This window comes from Gopherus evgoodei, chromosome 9 (genome assembly GCF_007399415.2).
Source record: "Gopherus evgoodei ecotype Sinaloan lineage chromosome 9, rGopEvg1_v1.p, whole genome shotgun sequence".
In the NCBI taxonomy this organism is placed as follows: domain Eukaryota; kingdom Metazoa; phylum Chordata; order Testudines; family Testudinidae; genus Gopherus; species Gopherus evgoodei.
Genome location: NC_044330.1, coordinates 46,637,691 through 46,660,090, shown reverse-complemented (window position 1 = coordinate 46,660,090; position 22,400 = coordinate 46,637,691). Strand labels below are relative to the sequence as shown.

General features: G+C 42.9%; 1 protein-coding gene across 1 annotated transcript in view; it reads right to left on the bottom strand.

Annotated features, from left to right (window-relative positions):
* Positions 1-20,838, bottom strand: part of LOC115657476 — a 347,440-nt gene extending 326,602 nt beyond the window's left edge. The window contains 2 exon segments of the mRNA XM_030575381.1: positions 6,691-6,726; positions 20,435-20,838. Of these exon segments, the coding sequence (XP_030431241.1) occupies positions 6,691-6,726; positions 20,435-20,647 (249 nt within the window). The 5' untranslated portion in view covers positions 20,648-20,838.
* Positions 20,839-22,400: the final 1,562 nt, after the last annotated feature.

Sequence of the window (22,400 nt, the reverse complement as noted above, 5' to 3'; positions counted from 1 at the left end):
AGTCCCTCCGGATGTGCCCCATCGTCCGGCGGGGGTAGCACCGGGCCTCCCCCATTGAATAATGCACCCGGTAGTGGGCTCCCTGGTAGGGGACCAGAAAGGACCCCTCAAGCGCCTCTCTGCCATGCACTGCTGGCGGCAGTTGAAGCTGCACTTGCTGGCGGAACAAGAGAACATGACGGAGGGCGGGATCCTTGCAGCCCAAGGGGAGAGGGCTGATGATGGAGATGGGGCATCCCAGGGCAGAAAGGGAGGGCAGCAGGGCGGCATTGGGCAGGAAGGGAGGGACGGAGGTCAGGATTAAGCAGACCGCCAGGTCTTCCAACGGCTCCAGGGGGACAAACACGCCCCCCACCGCCATGCCTGTTTCTACTGCCTCCTGGGCAGCGGCCTGTTATGCCAGGAAGAAGACCACTTTCCTGTACATTTTGGAGGCCACCACAATAGCCGTGGGCCCCATCACCCTCGCCAACACCCGCACGTAGGTCTCCACGTGGGGCGAGGTGGGCACTAGGAGGCATCGGATACCATGCTTCCTGGTCAAGGTGGGAAAGGAGCCCCGGCCACTGTAGATGGTAGTGCAAGTGGCGTTCAGAGGAGCAGCGGCAGGCGGGAGGGCCACCGCCACCTGGGCGTATGCCCTGGGGGCCGGGGGAGGGACACCTGCAGAGCTGGTGGAGGGAATAGCGGGGAGGGATGCCACAGCTGGTAGTGGGGCCGTTGCAGCGGGGGCAATCTCCGCCATGGAGGGTCTGGCCTTTCTAGCGGGGCTCTTACCCTTCTTCCCACCCCGAACCTTCCCACCGGCTGGGGGGGCTCCCCCCGAATCGGAAGGGACGAGGGACGTGGAAGCAGTGGAGGTCTCCCCATTACTCACTGCCGCCAGTGCCCCATCAGGGGCAGTGGTAGGTGGATCGGCAGTGACAGCCAAGGTAGAGGCTCGGGCAGTGGACACGGGGGCAGGTGGAGGAGGGGTGGTGGGAGCATCACGAGGGGTCTCCCCCGCCACATCCCCCGCCATATCGAGAGCGGGAAGGGGAATAAACAGCGAGGGGAGGGGAAGAAGAGGAGGCAACCACCCCTCCTGCTAGGCTGCAGGCAGGGGAGGAGGGCGCCAGAAAGGGAAGGCTAAAGGGGCGTGGGGAACAACTAAGGACCTAGGAGTGGGAGGGCTTCAGGGCACCGATGCAGAGGGGAGTTCCGGCTCTTCTAGTTGCACTAGGGGATCAGGGGGGACAATGGCAGGGGGGGTGCAATGAACAAGGGGAAACCAAATGGGGAAGGGCACAAGCGCATGGGAGGGGGCATGGGCATGCGAGGGGAGGGACCAATCAGGGCTGGGGGAGCACAGGGTGAGGGGGAAAAGGGCAAGCTGGGAATGGGGTAGAGGGACCACGGGGAAAGCTGCAGGGCCGGGGCAGAACTATCAGGGCCACAAGGGAAATAGGTGAGGTGGACAAATGTGGCAAAGGAAAGGGGTCAGCTCAGGGTACGGGGGGGGGGGCGGTGCGCCCACAGGCACTTGTGCCAAAAAAGTCAATGCTTGGCTGCTGCTGCTGCAGGCCCAAATGATGGAAGTGGGCGTGGTGAGCCAGGTGAGCAGCTCAGTCCCAGAGGCAGGAGTCTAAAGCAGAAGGAAAACAGCCAGCGGGGGTGGTGGAGGGGGCAACGATGGTGGTGGGGGTGAAAGGGAACACAGATGGACCAGGGGCAGGCTCCACACCACACCCCCGGTGTCCCAACAGACACAGTCCAAACCCCCACCACAAGAGCACAGTTCGAAAAATACCTAGTCCAGGAATGCCCCCTCCACAGTGGTCTTCATGCGGTCTTCATCAGCGGGTGGTCCTCTTCTACTTCTCCTCCTCCTCTGGGCCCCAACAGCTCCCCATAAACAGCCACAGTAGCCCCAGCAGCTCCAGGTGGCGGTGGTCAGGTGTCCAGACAGGAGGGACCCCACTCAGATGGTGTCCTCAGCAACAAGAGCTGGAGTCCCTCACTCCCCTCCTCTCTGGGAAGCAGGCCAGCAGCCCCCCACCCCCAGGGGCTGTAGGTGGAGCAACAGCAATAACTGAGGTAGGGGGGAACCACTAGCCAGCCAGCAAACAGACAGCAGAGAAAGGGGTGGGTGGTGGTGTCTGTAAAATCAGGATGGAAAATGCTTTACAGGGTACTCAGATTCATATAGACTAGAGGGACTTCCCCCCTCCACCCCAGCCTGAGATTCAAAGTTACAGCAAACAGAGGTAAAAATCCTTCCAGCAAAAAGACACATTTACAAGTTAAGAAAACAAACATAAAACTAATCCGCCTTGCCTGGCTATTACTTACTATTTTGAAACATGAAAGACTGATTCAGAAAGATTGGGAAAATGTGGGTGTACGTCTAGTCCCTCTTAGCCCCAAGAGCTAACAATGAACCAAAAAAAAGCACAAAGAAAGACTTCCCTCCACCAAGATTTGAAAGTATCTTGTCCCCCTATCGGTCCTCTGGTCAGGTGTCAGCCAGGTTTACTGAGCTTCTTAACCCTTTACAAGTAAAAGAGACATTAACCCTTAACCATCTGTTTATGACATGGTATTGTAAAGAATCCACATAACATGAGAAGTCTTCAAAATATGTATCCAATCAGTTTGTGATCAGTTGGATCAGAGAAACCCCTCTGGGAACTGCCAACTCATGTGCCAAGACTACTACTGCCCCTGCTTTACCTGCCAGCTCATGACTCCAGCACACTGTCTTGCTGAGCCAGACACTCCCATCTGCTCCAACATAGACCCAAGGTCTGAACCACGTGCCCCAAAGCTGCAGTCTTAACTGAAAGCAACTTACTAGAAGTGTTCCTGGCTTTAACACTCAGATGCCCAACTCCCAATGGGGTCCAAACCCCAAATAAATCCATTTCATAAACTCAAATTGTTTGCCTGTATAACACAGAGATATGCATAGCTATTCCCCCCCCAGGTATTAATACATACTCAGTTAATAGGTAAAAAGTGATTTTATTAAACACAGAAAGTAGGATTTAAGTGGTTCCAAGTAGTAACAGACAGAACAAAGTGAATTACCAAGTGAAATAAAATAAAATATGCAAATCTAAGCCTAATACAGTAATACAACGGAGTACAGATAAAATCTCACCTTGAAAGATGTTTCAATAAGTCTCAGACTGGACGCCTTCCTAGTCTGTGCACATTCCTTTCCCCTGGTACAGCCCTTGTTCCAGCTCAGATGGTAGCTAGGGGATTCCTCATGATCGCTGCCTCCTTTGTTCTGTTGCACCCATTGATATATCTTTTGCATAAGGCGGGAACACTTTATCCCTCTCTGGGTTCCCACCCCCTCCTTCTCAACAGAAAAGCATCATCAATTAAAGAGAGATTCCAGTTCAGCTAACATGATCACATGTCACTATAAGACTTCATTACTCACTTGCCAGCCCACACGTATACAGGAAGACTTACAGGTAAAACAGAGCCATCTAGAGACAACTGTCCTGCTTAATGGGAGTCATCAAGATTCCAAACCACCGTTAATGGCCCACACTTTGCATAATTACAATAGGCCCTCAGAGTTATATTTCATACTTCTAGTTTCAGATACAAGAGTGGTACATTTATACAAATATGACCACACTCAGTAGATTATAATCTTTGTAATGATACCTTGCAAGAGACCTTTTGCATGAAGCATATTCCAGTTACATTATATTTAAACTCATTAGCATATTTTCATAAAATCAGAGTGCAATGTCACACAGTTTCCTTCATAACCTTAAATAAGGAGGCTTCTTGTGTTCAGCATGGATTCTTGCAGGTAAAGCTAGTGAAGTGGAACACTTCATTCATGAGTGACAAATGGCTCTTTTGAAACCAAATCCAACTTGGAATTGTAAATCTCTATTGGTAATAATATCTAATAAGCCTGCATATCTATGATGCAAATTCCATCAGCAAACTATAAACCAAATAAATGAAGCTAAAGATATAGTTGCATTTCATTTAACAGTAGGAAAGTTTACAGTGGAGAACGAGTGGGTTTGTCTTTTTCTAGAGATGAGATGCTGTAGTTTGTGCAATATGACATTATTCATAAGGGATTTGATTTGTATTTTGCGGTCTTAAATGTCATTCTGCAGCTAGAGGGGATAATTGGCATAATGTCTATTCAAAATAAGTTACCTCCACTTCAGCAAAGAAGCTGCCTCTCCATTGTTCTTCTTTACTTTAATCCCCGATTTATGTTTCATTAAACATTCGGTGACAACCTGATAGATTCACTGCATCACACGCCTTATTTTCTGTTGATCGGGAAGACAGGCAGCTGACAGGAAACTCAGCTGGCTAAACATACCTATTCTGGTGCCAGCTTGCCATTTTTCACATAGCTGTCACTGACTCTCTGGTACGTGCAAATGATTGGACAAGATTATACTGCTGGCAGTGGTCACTGAGATGGCTTTTGAACCAGCTCTTGTCTCATATCAAAATAGGCAGCTGCCCCTGACAAGCCACAGACAAATCTGTGGTTCACACCAAGTAGGATTAAAGCAATAATCAGGTATAGCCAGTTTCCAACACCCATGCACTGACTAGTATGAGTAGCCCCAGTGGTTTTATATGTTTGCAGATTGCCAATAAATGCAGTGTTCTATCCAGGGCCGGCTCCAGGTTTTTTGCTGCCTCAAGCAAAAAGAGCCAGAGTGCTGCCGCTGAAGCAAAAAAAAACAAAACAAAAAAAGCAGAATGCTGCCGCCAAAGGGAAAAAAAACAACCCTCCACCCCGGCATGCTGCCCCTGAAAAGAGCTGACTTGAGAAGTGCCACCCCAAGCACATGCTTGGAATGCTGGTGCCTAGAGCCTGCACAGCATCAGGGGATAAATAGCAGGTCTGGTCTCTATCAACAACACTATCAACAGCAGCCCCTTTGTTACACTAGTGAGGGGTGGGAGGGACTCAGTTTCATTCTTGCATGAATCTTCCAACTAGTTTCCTTCCGGTGCATAAGTCTCTCATCCCCGGCTCTGGGTTCCTCCTCCCTGGAACTCTCCTGTCTGACTCTAATACCAGTTCCTAAACTAAGCTGAAAAGTTTAAAATTGGAACAACTACATCTGTACCACAAAGTGTCATTATCTATATTCTACTAAATCGCCTGTAAAACTGCATTCTCAATATATAGCCTGCAAAATTAAGCCTTGAGATATTTAAATACTCTTAATTCACACTGTAGGCAGATTTTCAACCACTGCTTTACTGGATGACAATTACTCTGGTGTGATTGTGGATTCTAAGTTGTTAGGCTGCCTAGAATGGTGGATTGGCATCTTTGCTGATTTAAGTATAAGGGCTAGGTTTTGCCAGATTGAGTATGGAGCAGCGCATAGGTGCCCTGCCTCAGGAAGAGTACTTGGAAAGCACTGAGTCTCAGAGGCACAACTTCTTCTCTCGAATTGGCAAGAGTAAATGATTGTATACTATTTCAGGGGGCAGTATCCTCCCTACTGCAAGCCTAGGACACTGGTATGTAGCAGGGGCAGCACCATGGGTCTGCCACTCCCCATCCCTTCCTGTCCATGGGAGATAGTCTGGGCTGTACAGCCCTTCAGCCACATAAGGGATGGAGTTGGGGCTTACTCCTCTGCACAGCCATGTAAGATGATCTATGCAGTCAATGTTAATAGTATACAAAATCCATGAATTCAATATAGATAGTATGCAATGACAACTCAAGTAAAATAGAGCAGACACTCCACAGGTGTAACTTAAAACTCTTAATAAAAAAGTCCCTAGGAACTAAGCGTTCAAATCATTCTTGGTATAAAGAAATGCATAGGACTGGGAAAGACATGTCACCTCAAAATTGTCTCTTTATAGCTGAAAATAGACTAGTCTGTCTGTGCTTCAAATGGATACAGGATTTCGTTCCAGGGCTTTGCACACAAGAAAGATTGTGTTTGCAAGGATGTGTGCATATATGGTAGGGGGAAATGACTACAGAATGAGACACGTACAGAGGGAGTCACTTCCAGAAATAATCAGTGGCCACATAATGAGCAGCCTCCCCAGCAGAATATTGATTAGTTAGCGCTGGCAAGGTTTTACTCTAGGAAGGTCAGTATTCCTGCCAGCTGCCTTGTATAAGACAAATGAAGTCTCAGCAAATTATAAATGGCAGGGTTTTATTTGGGAAGCACCACTTGGACTCATAGTAGGGAAACATGTTTGGCTGTAAAACTAACAAACATGAAACATCAACCATCCTGTTAACTTTTGCTAAAAAGGATCAGTGTATTTTATTAAATGCAATCTAAAATTTGCCCTCATAGAACTTTTTTACTTGCAACTAGTATTAGAGACTATGACTTGTCATTTCTACTGGTGGTGGGGGGCCACGGTTGTTTTGTTCTTTAGTTGCTGGAGGGTCTTGTTCCTGCACTTACTCTCTGCTTCGTAAGAAATTGAATACTTCCATAAACAACATTTTGGGGTCTTGCCCAATGCCATACAATTGTATGTTTCATATCCATTCATTAATGAAATTATTTTAAATATACTAAAACCGTTTTTCCTAAGATTAGTTACTTAGTCACATTGCTACAGGAGTGGCATTGGCAGACAAACAGAACTACTAACAATAGTCCGATGAAATGAAAAATTATTCAGTCTGTGACTAAAAAGAAATCCTACCTTTTTAGAAGCACAGTCTCCTTTCTCACAGGCTCTCTATGGAAAGAGAAATGGTACATGTTAGGAGAAGGGGATCTGAAAATAGTATTCTACAAGCAAGTTTATTCCTAGTGTAACTCTCTGACTTCAAGTAGAGTCACGCCAGGGATTAATTTGGCCCTATGTCTTTGCCAAAGAGAACAACAGAAGCTGGCCAAAGGCAGCTGCTTTTGCATTTCCTCAATGAATCTGTTCATTCTACCCTCATGATGGAGAGGCTGTAAACAAAGGCTCTTCATGATGTCTCATTGTGCTATGCATAATTATACTGTATATACACCATAACTATACATGCTTTGAGGCACGTTGCAAAAGTGTTCTACTTACCCAGGCTTTTTCTGAGAGGGTGGGTTAAGTGGGGAGAGGATAAGGGTAACAGTTAAAATGAAAAACCTAATAGTTGCTTGGGATGGCAGTTGGGAATGCTCTATAAATAGTGTGGGAAAGGTCAAGGAGGTGTTAAGAAAAAAAACTAACAAGACCTGTGCCTAGCATCATCCTGATCACTTTGTTTGTTTTAGCCATTTTGCCCACCCTTTCTTTTTGAGATTATAAACTCTTTGAGACCAGAACTGTCAGGTTTGTATTGTACCTAGCACAGTGAACTGGCTTGGAGTTTTGGGGGACTACATAATAAGTATCACCTGGGTTGCTTTCCCCCACAATCCCCTCAGCCCCACAAAGTTGGGAGACTTTGCCCTCTGAAAATGTGACCCTCCCCATAAGAAAGGGTGCTTCTCAGGAAACACTATCAAAGGGATCTCAGAGAGATTTCTGTTTCCTCTGGTCCTTTTCAACAGATTTTGGGGGGGGATAGGGCAATCTGGCTACCCTCGTTTATCAGTCCTGGAGCACATGCAGTCTTCTGTCAGAAGCTGTCTTTTACAGACTCTGTAGAATTTCTGTTGCACAAAAAAATTTACAAACTCTCTGAACATTGCACTATTTTAATCACAGAATGCACAAGCTTCCACAGGTTTACTAGTGAAAATCCACATCACCTGACTATGATCTCCTTTCACTGAGGTAGAAATCAGGAGTCATTCCATTGAAGTCGCTGGAATTATAGCAGGGAAAAAAATATTCTGCTGTAAAATCAGGATAGGGTTCGAATTTATTTAGGCCGCAGCCATTTAGAAAGATTTTTTTTTTAACCAGGTGGATGTGCTAGTAGTCCCAGGAAATCTCCACTAGCATCTGGCACACTAGACTATATTGTTACCGTGTAACCCTTTAATGAGCCATGGACTCGCTCTAATATTGTTATTTAAAGATGCTTCTGTTCATTTCTCTATTGAGTGCAACCCCTCACCTCTGCAGCCAAGTCATTAGGGCCTGTTTTATTTATGTGCTGGCACTCAAGGGAGTGTCAAACCCCAAGTGCTAGAGGAAAGAAAAATATTAATTGACTTAAATAGAAATTACCTTTGAGGAAAACTCAAGTCAAGTAATTTTCATGCTGTAAAGAAGCAGAGGAGGTTGCCATTGTTAAGCTAATGTTTAAAACATGGGTACACAGTTTAGGGCTGACAAAAGGAACAGCACTCACAAGACAGCTGATGCAGTAAGTTATACTGCACTGTTGCTTTACAGAAACCAACACAGAAAAAATCACTATTAAAATGCTATGTTATGAAAATCCTCCTCTAAAGATTCCCTCTAGGGAAGTAATGTTGCTCTCTGAATTATGTCCAAGAAACAACTTAGGGCCTGATTCTGCAATCCTGGCATGTGGCTTTATTAGGACTACTGCCACGAGTAAGTGAATGAGAGTTGCAGAATCCAATCAATTGCAAGGAATTTCACCACTGCAAGCAACAAGGTGGTCTGCCTAGGTAAACTCCTTTGTGTTTCGCAGTGGTGCAACCACGACTGGAGCACAGTGGCCAGTTCTGATGTCCACAATTCAAAAACATTGTTGATTGATTAGAGAAGATTCAGAGAAGAGCCTCCAGAAGGATTAAAGGATTGGTAGACATGCCTTATGCTGTGTATAGAGACGGAGCTCATGAGCTCCATCTGCTCAGTTTAACAAAGAGAAAGTTAAGGAGTGACTTGGTATAAGTACATGCATGAGGAACAAAAAGTTGATGGTAATAGGCTTTTCAATTTAGCAGACAGAGGTCTATAACAAGACCCAAACGCTGGAAGTTGAAGCTAGATAAATGCAGACTGAAAGTAAGTCTCAAATAGTAACAGTGTGGGAAATTAAATCACTGGAATAATTGACCAACTGCAGTGGTGGATTCTCTATCACTGGCAATTTTTAAATCCAGTTTGGATATTTTTCTAAAAGATCTGCTCTCCTTCAAACAGGACTTAATAAATCCTATGGCCAAGTATTATACTGGAGATCCAATTATATGATCACAGTCATCCCTTCTGGGTGTATAATCTGTCAGTTTAGAGGATTATAATGCTTTAGCCCTGGTAGGGAACATCTCAAGGGAATTGATGCACACTGGAAAAAGGAAACAGAAAGGACCTGGAAAACATCTAGGACCCATTTAAGAGACTGCTTTTCCATACTCAAAAGCATAATTTTTTTACTTTTTTTAAAATCTGTAAAAAGCAACAAAGAGTCCTGTGGCACCTTGTAGACTAACAAAAGTATTGGAGCATGAGCTTTTGTGGGTGAATACTCACTTCGTCAGATGCATGTGTTGGAAATTTCCAGAGGCAGGTATAAAAAAATTTATAAATATGCATATAAGGTGCTAGAGGACTCATTTTTTAAAATGTCATCTTACCTATTAAAGCAAATTTAATACTTAAAAGGTGCTAATCTGAGTACAACAATATCTATAGAATGAACACAGCATAGACTATAGCTATCCCATGTGTGCTGCCAGTGTGTCTCAACTCTCATTTCTCTTTTGGGGGAATCACCTGTAAGGGCAAGAAGGCAGTTGGCCTTTCTACTGACACTGCCAGCATAGTATTAATTAGTGAAGTGGTGATGGCGATTTTGTCCTCTGTGGACACCCACTTATAAGGGACTGAGAGCACTCAGGCCTTGATTCTGCAAACCAACCTATGTGAATGGACCTCTTTGCTCTATCACATGAGCAGACCTCTATGCTCCATCAACTGTCATGCTTGATGCACTGATCAGCTTGTGGGATTGGAATATAACTCATTAACACTGAACAGGTCTGAAATGCTAACAGCTTTCATTCACTAGGTATGTATCCCAGACTAGACCTGCTTTGCAGCTCACTTCCAACGAGAGTTGTCAGAAACAGAGCAGACTCAGCTCACAGGGCTTCAAAGCATCAATTTTGGCTTGTGTAGGTTCTAACCTCGAGTTCCATTTTGCTCTGGGTTCAAATGAAGGCTAAAAACACAAAGCTAAATGTTTTTTGTGGCATAGGGTCAAAACCATCCAGATTTTCACCCAAACTATAAATCAGCCCACACATGCTTGAAATTTTGCCCAAGGTTCCTGAAACGTTTATGAACTTTGGTGAACATGCCCCAAATCTTATACTGGAAATCAAAAACAAAACAAAAAACTTTCCACTTTCAACAGGTTTTATTACAAACATTTTGGCTAGCTCTCGTACGGATCCCTTAAAGGAAAACACCAGTGTTTTCCTATTAAACACTGAGATCCTTCCCCATTCCTTGTATTCTTTGCTCAGTCTTCATTTCCCAACATGTCTGCATTTTTCATCTAGGTTCCATCTGTGCCTCAGATGAACCTGGGGTGTGGGATGAGACAGAGGCCCAAACCATGGAAACAATTAAGCTTATGCATAACTATTTCACTCACATGGATAAACCCAGTGAGAATACTCAGGTGAGCAAAGCTATGCCTGTGCTTAAGCATTTGTGGGATCAGGGCCAAAATTTGCTGTCTCAATGGGATCAAATTGTGACTAAATGAAATAAGAATCTTTGAAAAGTGAGTGTTTTTTTACAAGATCCTCACTGTTAGTGATTCATTTTAGTATAAATGCAGTAATAATAGCTCTGGATTTCTTTGTATTATTTCATAAATAATGTAAAGTGATGTTGTACCCATGTGGGTCCAGACCTGAAGAGCTCCATGACACTCGAAAGTTTGTATCTTCCACCAACAGGGGTTGGTTCAGTAAAAGACATCATTTCACCCACCTTGTGTCTCACAGTATGAAAGATCCTCTGCAGTTCACCTTTAGTTTTTGCACTCGTCTCTGTGATTGGTATCTCGTTTATCTCTGAAGAGCTTCCCCTTTTTACTGATATCAACACTGGGTTTTAATATCAGCTCCTATCAAGCACACTTAAACCCCTGATCATACAATGAGTTCTGTGCAGATTCCGGGGCAAAGAGAGCTATAAGAGCAAAGGCAGAATAGGTGGGATCTTGGGAGAAGTATGTGGAAGCAGATTATCTCTATATGCAACTCCTGAAGCTCCAAAAATAAACATACATCATTCAATTTAAAACCAAACTAGTTTATCCCTGTAAAATTAAAAAAAATAAACATTGAAACTTGCTTAAAGCAGCTTTCAAAGCTACCTGCTTTTCTCATTTATTTTTCTCTGTTTCAGTTGCCTTTTGAAATAGTGTCCTTCATTGGTTTACCATTTTTATCACTGTAGCAATGTTACACTTCTTTCAAAGCCAATTTATACAAGTCTAATTCTGATATTCTGCAAAAAACAACAAGCAACTTCCTGTAAAGTATCCACCTCCCCAAGGATTGCATATTTTGAAAACAAATGAGGCTTGAAAAACAACCTTTCGATTCTGCAGATTTCATTTCAGTACACTACAGCACAATTACATCTTGAGTTTCAAACTTAGCCTGTCCAAGTTGGAAATATATTCTGTATCTAACCTTTTTCTCAAGTGATCAGAGGTTCATCTTGCTCCCATTGAAGTCACCTTTTTCATAAGCTTATTGCTGAAATTATTTCCAAGTTGTACATTATGCAAATTCTGATTTGTTTGACCTTCCATGACACTGACTTCTCCCTAGTGGTCTAGCAACACCTCCTGTAATCTCTCACATCCTACCCATACAGGACATCCCTTTTATCAGCCTTAGCCAGCTGGTTTTGGTATTCTGACGGAGCTTACAATTTAGCCAAAAGAACATGCAATACACTTTGCTAAAGCCTCATTTCATCACCCTTCTTCCTTCCCTCCATGTATGTTGTCCTAAGAAATTTCACTTTAAGTATTAGATGACTTTTGCCCCAGTAACCTGAATTAAAAACTTTGTTTAAATTCCACTCCCTCCTCCATGCTAACAGGTAAGCATCCTTTATATTTCTACTCCTGCGCGTTGTATTATATCTAGAGCCCCCAACCAAGCATGGGCTCCCTATTGTGTTAGGCACTGCATGTATACATTGACACATTCTCTTACCCATACAGCTATACAGTCTAAAATGAGACTAAGCATGGGAGAAAGCAAGTACTGTCTGTGATGAACTGGGAATGTTCTTGATGTGTTCTTTGAATACTGAGTAGGGAGTGTTGACCTGGGAAGGTTGCAGGGGAGTTTTGCTGGAACTGTCTGCACTGGGGAACTGAGGATACCTGAGCATGTAACATAAGAACCCCGGAGAGGGGTTGGACGCCAGGTAACACCTTTGCCCGGGAAATTGGACAAAGGACACAAAGGCTGGGGGAGGCTGAGTGAGATGGCTGGAGGGAGTTTCAGTCTGGAGTTGGCTGGGAAATGGAGAGGGGTGCCCCGATTGGGCTTGGGCTTCCCAATAGCGTTGTGGCCTCCCTGGGGCCCCCAGATGGATCTAACTAAGGGGGTCCTGTTGTCTGTACCAGCAAGTCATGTTTTGGACTATGTTCCTGTCATCTAAATATACCTCCTATTTTACTGGCTGGCTGAGAGTCGTGGTGAATCACAGGAAGCCGAGGGTGCAGGGCCTTGTCTCCTCCAAACTCTGTGACACTGTCCTCATCTTGCCGATAGGGAACTGAGGCAGAGATTAAATTATTTGCTTAAGGCCACTCAGGAAATCAGTGGCAGTGCCAGTGCCAGAAGCTGAACGCAGAACTCTGGTGCCTTACCCACAAGTCCATCCATCCTCTTTTAACAGATGATTTGATGATCAACAATCTTCTTTCTCCCTTCCAGTAAGGCTAACTATCCTCACAGACTGTACTTCAGGTTTGTCTTGGAATATCCTAGATCATATAGCATATGAGTGGAGAATAGTGATAGGCAACCCACAGAGTTCCACTTCAGATACTCATCTTGTATCAATCTCCTGGTGTTGCAACCAGGCTAAAAAAAACCCATGAGAACAAGCTATTTATCAATATTTCCCGTGCTTGCTGGCTTCAGCTAGAGTGGAAATACCATGTGAATAGCTTCACTTGTACTGTGCTTGCTGCTATCTTGTGCTGTCATTCTGTTCTGTCCCAGGCAATATTAGACTCTTCCAGGAGCACCCGTTGCTACAGAAAGTGGTGGTGATTCAAAAGATGGCTTTCTTCACTTCAAGGCACTATTAACCCAATCTGGTGATATGGGACACTAAATTGTTGGAAATGCTGTCTTTTGAATGATATGACAAACCATATCACAGTGATCAAAGATCCCAGGGCTCCTTTTGTACGAGTGTGCCCTGGTGTCTTGGCCTGCTTCCAGCAGCGCCAATTTGATTTTTTTTTTTTTGTTTCAAGAGCTCATCCATTGTTCCCTTTACATTCCGCTGATATAAATTCCCCTGCACATTGAGCTTGGTATGCTGTTCTTCACTTCCTGCTAAATTGTGTCTGCACTTTATGACATCAGTGACTGTACTTGTGTAGGGTCTCCAATTAATTTCTGAAATGGTTTAAAGTTTTTCAGGGTCCTGTACAAATGTATTCCAGTATTTTTCACTCAGATTGGGTAGGTGAAAAAACCCCAAAAAGACGCATCACATGAACAGTGTGACAAAGTTCCTCTTCTACCTTGGTAGGTCCTGTGTTTATTGGCAGAGTTGCTCACCTCAGTGATCTTCCCCTCTGGTGGAACCCACAGTCTGGGTTAACTCCTCCTGTGTCTGATTAAGAGTTGGGAGGTTTGGGGGAACCCAGGCCCACCTTCTACTGCAGGTTCCAGCCCAGAGCCCTGTGGATCACAGCTGTCTATAGTGCCTCCTGTAACAGCTGCAGGACAGCTACAACTCCCCAGGCTACTTCCCCATGGCCTTCTCCAAACACCTTCTTTATCCTCACCACAGGACCTTCCTCCTGGTGTCTGAATATGCTTGTACACCTCAGTCCACCTCCAGCAGCCGCACTCTCAGCTCCTTGCACCTCTTGCTCCCAGCTCCTCACACATGCTTCACTGACTAATTGGGAGGCTTTTAACTAGTTCCAGCCAACCCTTGATTGGCTTCAGGTGTCTCAATCAATGTAGCTATCTCCTCTGCCTTCTAGAAGGATCTTAACTGGTCCCAGGTGTCTTGATTAACCTGGAGCAACTGCCATTTGGTTACCATGGTACCAGGGATTTGTTTAGCCTGGGGCTAACATACCTGTTTCTCACTACTTTACTGTAGCCATCTGGCCTTGCCCCATCAAAGCAGGGATTAGCTTTCCATATTTGACCCAGACTTTAAACCACTTACACGATTATTGCCAATGCCGACCGTTCAAAAATCATGAGATTTTAAAATTTGGGAGGTACTTCTATTTGCCTTTTTGTTTCTAGAGCTTTAGGTGTCATGGTTCCAAGCTTTCCTCCACAGTCAGGAGAGCTAGAAACTTTTTTTTCCTTTATTTTTCCTTTTTTTTTAGTGAAAGCCAAGATTCTTATGTAACCCCTTGGCTTCAGGAGCTGGGACTTTACCATCAAGCCACAAGTCTTGGGTTGCCAGCACTTTATGACCAAATTCCCAAGCAGGGCCCTGTTTCCCACACATTGATATTCACTTTTTATGCACTTTCATTTAGGCATTTTTCACTACTGTGAGTATATAATGTCTCTTCAGGAACATAACTGAGGTGAAGAATAATTAAGTAGCAGCTGTCTGTAAAAGCAAAGGATGACTGAACCTTCATTTTATGCAGGAAAGTTGGGTGTCAAAACAGTGAGTGCCATTTTATAAATGGTATTATAGCAACTAATATACAAAAAGAAAAAAAGAAACATTTACTTGGAAACAACACTAGTCCCCTCTGCCTGCCCCACCCCTAAACTTTCTGTGAAAGCACAAAAGCTGTCTGTCTGCTTTGGCATCAAAGAAACATTTTTAAATGTTTCCACATACTATAAGTTTTTTCTTGTCCTTTTAAGCTTAGCTCTGCAGGAAGGCCCAAATGGATCAAGAAATGGGAGTTTAATTCTTAAACAATTAATGTTCTTTAGTAAAGCATTTAGTCCTCCTTGTAGGAGTAAAGTGTCTTACCATGGGAAAAGGCTAAAAAGTCAAATGTACTCTTGGAAACCACAGAAGCAGCTGACCATAAGTAAGGCCACACCTCCTAAGTTTGTCTCCTCCCATTTTGTAAGCCAAGGGCTTATTTAAGAATATTTTGCATTTCTACTGTGTTTCTACTCAAGGATCTGAAAGTGCCTTAGTGCTGAATTTAGCATTGCAACACTTCTGGGGGGCACATCATATTATCATCATTTTCTAGATGGGAAAACTGAGACATAGATTTAGATCACACAGGAAGATTTCACTACAGCTAGATACAGAGCCAGTGTTGCCTGACTACAGATCCTGTGCCTTAACCATGGAAAGTCGTTTAGATTCCTCTATCCCAGGTAGGTTTTCTGTTGCTCAATGCTGTAATCTTTACCTTTTGCTAAATGAGTTTAAAGAGGATCTCAAGATGGAGACGCCTTCCATTTTCTCTTGGTATGATCAAAATGATAGGCTATGTGGATTTAGCATAATCAAAATGGTGACATTGCCTACAATTCTATATTGACTCTATAGAGACAAGGTGGGTAAGGTAATATTATTTCCCTCACCTTGTCTCTCTAATATCCTGGGACCAACATGGCTACAACTCCGCACACATTGACTGTAGGTATTCCCCCTGAGTCTATCCAAGAATGAAGCTGAGAGTTAGAGAGGCTTGTTTTCCCATTTCATCTGGTGAGGCAAATGCTCTGTATGCACCTGTTAGATCTCACAACGTTCAAGACAGAGGGACAGCTTGTACTTCCTTATGCTATTAGCTGCATTATGGCACACCAAGTTCATTTCATTGGAGCCTGGCTGGGTGTGATTAGAAGGTGGATTTCACTGAAGAGGAGTGGCTTATTCATTGGATTATGCAGCATTTTCCTTAGCACATGTGCAAATTTCCGAACATAACAATACAGAGCCTGAATTCACAACCACTTATTTAAGCATCCCCTTCTGTCTTCTCTTCAGAGATTTACAGTGGTTCTTTAAATCAGTGATGTTAACCCAACATAAATCTGGAGAAGGGTCACTTGATGGGGTCCTCCAGCATTTTTATGCTGCTTTCATGCCTTAAATGCTGCAATATTTGTCCACTTTCATCAAGTATGGACAAATAACAACTCTTTATTTTAAAGACATCACAAATAATTGCACTTAAAACATGACCAGATAGGTTTTATGCCCTATCAAGACTAGTTCAGTGTTTCTTCTGGCAAAAGTGTGCCATTATCACACCCAGCAAAGCAGAAGAAATGCAGGTCCTAAGATTAGGTGTCTGTAATGCTATCAACCCTTCCAGGAAAAGCATAGAACTTTCCAATCATGTGCTGGCAGTAAGTACAGAAGGAAATTATTTTAAAAGACTTTGTTTTTAATTGTTTGCAGTTTTGTAGCTGATATGAGAGACAAGGTGGGTGAGGTGATATCTTTTATTGGACCAACTTATGTTGGAAAAGGGACGTGCTTTCAAGCTTCACAGAGCTCTTCCTGAGGTCTGGAGAAGCTAACCAGAGTGTCCAAGCTAAATATACGGTGGGACAGACTGTTAAGCATAAAAGCTTTGTACATGCTGTAGGAGGCCACCTAAAATGAAGCCTGAACCCTGTGAGCCTGGGTCCGCTGGCATGGGCCAGCTGCGGGTTTTTAATTACAGTGTAGACATATCCTTAATCCTTGTCCTAAAAGGAAACTTGCACAACACCTTCAAAAGATGAGCCTGGGAACTTAAATTCTTAACTCTGCTAGACACTAACAACCATGGACTTGACAGAGACCGGTTGTATGGCTCATTACAAGAAGTTATAACACAGCCTACTGCCTGCCAACCCTTGACTTCCCACTTCATTTTAAGCTGCTCCTTCCCAGCAACAGAAGTTGGAAGAATAAAAGATATTACCTCACCCACCTTGTTTTAAATTGTCTATAGTTTTTTTTTTAAGGCTACATGTTTACTGTGTTAGTGATTTACAGTCATAGACAGTATTTTGTAATTATTTAAAGTCACAGACAGTGATCCTGCAACGAGATCCACGCAGGCAAACCTATCCTCCTTCACAGAGCCCCAGTGGTAAAGGGGTCTGCCTGTGCGGAGCTCATTGCAGGAAATGGGCCTAAGTTAATAATGCAAAGGAAAGAAAATGTGTATTTTTGGCTGCTGCCATCATTTGAGAATTCTCTTACATCTATAAAGTCTGCTTCATAGACCAGCTTTCCTGAGCACAAAGATTTTGGATTTTTTAATGAAAGGGGTTTCAGTATTAGGAAATGTGGCTATATAAAGTGGATGTTGTTGGCTTTTCTGGCTAGATCATTCCCCGCCTTTATAAAGGATGTTTCCTACTAGTTCTGTATATCACCTTTGCATGGCCTGTGCTCTATGAACATATTGGTTGTGGATTGGAGCTGGACCTGAGACATGGCTTGCTGAATATTAAATATTCTGGAAACATTTCGACTCCCTGCTTCTTGGTGGCGGGGGAGGTGGGAGGGGAAGTTGAACTTCCAGGCACACGTTCAATGATTTACACTGCTCATAAAAAAACTGGCCTGAACCTCTGCCCAGAATGGGAAATGAACTTGAACCAAGCCTTTCTGTAGGTTTCAATGTGTTCAGATTTGCTCTCCATTATTTTTCATTTTCATTGCTTTGCTTCTCTGCATCTCCTGGTTCCACCCCGAAGATCAAGTGTGGGAATATCACAAAGTCTTTTATGGTATTTCTGGCCCAAATGAAAGCAAGAAGTATTGGTAATAATTAAAGCAGGATGGATCATAAGGGGTCAGCTCTGCCCTCCCCTCCACAAAACAAGAATCTTGGAGGCAGATATGAATGACTGCGAGTTATAAATGTACCTAATCAGGCTGTTTAGACCCTAAAGCTTTATTAAATACTGAAGATCTTGGTCAAAGTAGTAACCCTGGAGTTAGTGATATAATGTAAGCTGCCTAATGTGAGGCACATTAAAAGGGCCTGATTTTCAGAGGGTGGTTTCTCAGCACTTTCTGAAAATCTGACCCCTTTAAGTTATCTCAAGTTGGGCACCCAAAGCACTTTTGAAAATCTTGGCCTTCATTCCTCAGAGTTAGGGAAAATATATTTCAGTGGAGTCCAGTTAACACCCCCACCAAAAAAAATCTACTTTATGTAGAAAAATTCTACTGCTTCCCAGATGTTAAATTGTCTGGAAATGAAAAGTGAAGGGACCTGGCAGTCACAGTCGTATAACCAATCTTTTGTCACTATCATTCACCTACCCAGGGAACAACGGATGTTCCAATGGTTAGAGCACTAGCTGGGGGCTCTGGATACCCAGGTTCAATTCCCTGATGTTCCAGAGACTTCCTGTGTAAACCTAGACAAGTCATTTGGCCTCTCTGTGTCCCATGGCATATCTTCACTACAGACACTATGCATCTCTGTAGCTGTACCAGCATAACCCCGTAGTGGCAACACAGCCTACACCAATAGATGTGGTTTTCCCATTGGTTTAAGAACACCAGCTCCCCATGCAACCGTAGCTACATTGACAAAAGCATTCTTCCATAACCTTTTGTGCACCAGGGGTTAGCTTGGCATAGTTACGTCAGTCAAGGGTGTGATTTTTTTTTCCACATCCCTGACCAGCATAGCTACTAACTTTTATCAACAAAATGGGGCTAATAGTACTTCACTAGCTTACTGGGGTGTTGTGAGATGCTCATATTACAGTCATCGGAGCCCAGGGTATATTTATGATAGACTTACACCCCTCTGCCCTTGTTTTGTTCTGTAAGAGAACAAACCAAACAAAACAAAATGTTGGACATAGTTCTAGTTCTTTTTCTATTTATTAGAAACGTGAACATTTTCCAAAGGATTACAGTCCCAGGGCATATTAAATTCTGTCAGGACATTCTGTTTTCTCAATGTGACGTGTTAGTAGAGTAGAAGAATATTTTTATGAATAGAAATGGATAAAAATGTTACAAAGTATGTTGATTTATTACTTGTGATGTGGTAATGTCTAGAAACTTCAACTGGGTCAAAGCCCCATTCTACTAGAGACATAAATAGTAAGACAATCCAGCCCTGAAGTGCTTACAATCTAAATAGACAAGAGAAAGAAAGTGTATTTTTCCCATTTTACAGATGGGGGGGATGAGGCACAGAGATTAAGGCCCAGGTTTGTAGAGGCAATTAGGCATTGTTGTGCTCTGGTTGCAACACCTTTCTAAATACTCATTTCTAAATACCTTTAAAAAACTGAGCCGAAGTGATTTTCCCAAGGCCAAACAGGAAGTCTATGGCAAAGCTGGAATTAAACCCAGATGTCCTGAATTGTAGTCCAGTGTTTTAAGCATCTCCTTCCTGAACTAAAACTTTATTGTCATAGCTTTGTGTCTAACCCCCAAGAATTACAAAATATCTGACCTGAAATCATCAATTGTGCAGGTCTGAATAGCACCTGTCCTAGGTTGAAGTGACAGTGTAAATTTCTGGAAGGATAGGAAGAAATAATGCAATTCATTACATGGTTCTACAATTTATCAGTGGGTATCACCTCCACGTACAGTAAATTACCATGAGTATATGTTTATTAGAGGAACACAGACCACAAATTCTTTACAAAATCATCTGATGAAGTTATCTCTGATTCATTTTGACATTCCACAGTAATGTTCCCGATTACCACAGTTCTGTTACTATCGCATTTGGAGCTTAAAATTTATAAGGCTGGTTAGGCTGTAAATGAATGAAGTGTGAATTAACAATTCATTCTGTTCGAATTACACTTACGGTGTGCTACTAAGCACAAAATGGAAAGAAGAGCAAACAGTAATACCACTAGAAACAGGCAGCTTCTTACACTATTATCAAATCCAAGGTGGCCCCTCTCCTATCCATTCAGTTTTAGCTGGTAAAGTGAGAGTGTCTGATGGCATAAAGAGAGGAATTCTGCATTTTTAGAGGGATACAATGTGCTTCCCCCTCTTGTGGCAAAGGCAAGATTTAATATACAGTACCTTTGAGTCCATCGATCTGTTTGATAAAGTATGTTGGAAAGTAGGGTAGCAGCTATTAATCAGTGTATTGCGACTCACAGTGCTAAAATTGTATTCCCTATGTGCTTTTCAGTTGTAAGCACAATGCATTTCCAAATACAGCCATCTGAATACACCGTAAATACTTGCATTCTCCTTTTACTAAGATGCTATTAAAATGACTGTACTGTACACATAGCTGTCCTTTCAGACTATCAGGTTCTATAGCATTGTGGCTTTGCTCACTTTGTCTTCTCAGCACTCAGGAAGCTAATTATTAATGCCAATAGGTTAGTACTAAATCTCTTACCTTGCAGAGTTTCAGAACTAACCAGCATGCCAGGTATGCTGTCAGGGTGAATTTAGCTTTCATGTAGGTGTCCGGTAAACAAGTAAGATACATTTGTACCAGATCCAGCTCTTCACTGACAATGCGATTGCCAGCATCAGCAGTTGCATCCTCGCCATCCCCTTGTCTTTGATCTTCTTCTATTGATGCACTTGGGCACCTATTTAACTCCATTTTATCAAAGATATTTTTCCTCCTCGACAAAGTCCTGATCTTTCCACAGACAACTCAGGGAACTTTTTGTTTCGTATCAGTAATTATATTTCCTGATCTTCCAAAAGTATGTAGCCTTGCCTTTAAGCCAACCCAAAAGTTAGGCTATGGTGGAAGAAACTTTCTTCAGTTTAAACTCCCTTGGCTCATTGCCTTTTTCTTATTGAGCGACCTTTTGCAAATGTGTGTACAGCTACAAGATAAATATAGCACTGGCTAGCGAGCCTTGTCATACAGCACAAGAATACTCCTGCCTGTTGCCAAGAGAGGAGAGAAAGATTCCATTTATTTAAAGAGCAAGTCCCCGGCATCAGTACGCCCTTGTTCATTTAAAGAAAAAAGGAAAAAGCTGTTATCTTTGAAATCTTTTTTTTTTTTTTTTGGACAATTGTGCTTCCTCAGAACAAATCCCATTTCTGCAAGAAACTATGTTCTTACGGAGGAGGATTTTTTAATTCCAGGGACTTGTAGCCACAGTAATTCATTGTCTGTGATATTGCAGATGCTGAGCTTGTGAAGGCTACAATTTTCAAAAGAATAAATGAGGTCTCGCAGATGGAAAGGGGCCAAGACATTTTGAAATAACTAATGGTCCTTCCATAGGCCAAAAAATGAACAAAACATGTTAGAGATTAACCAAGCAATTTTCCAGCTAAATGTTAAGGAGTTCATTTATGCCTTGAGACAGCATTCATTTTTATATGCTAAGAACACTTTAAGACACACTTATTTTACTCTTGATGGCCTACATCTTAGTAAATGGCTTGAGAAATAGCAGTATTTAATTGCTGTTTTAATTAAACAGATTTAATTGTTTCAGTGGTACTAATAACAAATGAATTGTTTTTGTTTTGACCATTAGGGCTAATTGTCTTGGTAGCTTTAGTGATTAGCAAAGGAAGTATCCATCCTTCAGATGAGACATTCAGTTCTGCTTTCTCCCTGCTTCTTCTTCTTGATGTTCAAGTGGAAAGTGGACAGCCTATGGCCACTTGCAGAAAGCCTTAATATAAAAGGATCTGGTGGCCAAGACTTCAGTTAGTGAGTTTGAGCTACTTCTAAGCACCAAGTAGCAGCTATTCAGTAAAAGTCCTGCAAGCACCTAAATCCTTAAGGTTCAGTTCTGTCACGCTTATTCACATTGAGTAGTATCCATGCCACAAGTAATCCTATTGAAACTCATGAGATTATTTGTGGAGCAAGAGTGAAAGAATCTAGCATTTACTGTGAACGGCATAAAACAAACCTGTAGACTAGATCCATCTATGATGAGATAGAGGGGAAAAGCAGACTACCAAACAAGAGCCTTCATTCTGACTGAAACATGCTCCCAGTGGTCCAGCCTGGGTCACTATTCAACAGCCAATATTTCCCTATTTTTCCAGACTGATGAAGGTGAGTAGGAGAGACAGCAGAGAACTATGGAACTAAACTTCATTGGATCAGTGAAGTTCTGCAAGTGACATTAGAAATAAGAATACTATTGGCATTCCTGCACGTAATCTGGAGTGCAGATATTAAAGGCTCAATTACGCTGCTGCTGGAAAATAGCCGAGTGGTCTCTCCATCCAGCCATGCCCCAATATTGTGTGTGAAGATGTTAAGAAGAATATAATCAGAGCTAGAATAACACACTATAGAAAACAGTTAGTGTGGCTTTAAATTTGCAGAGTGGTTAAAAATGAACACCTCACATATTCCTCTTCCTTCAGTG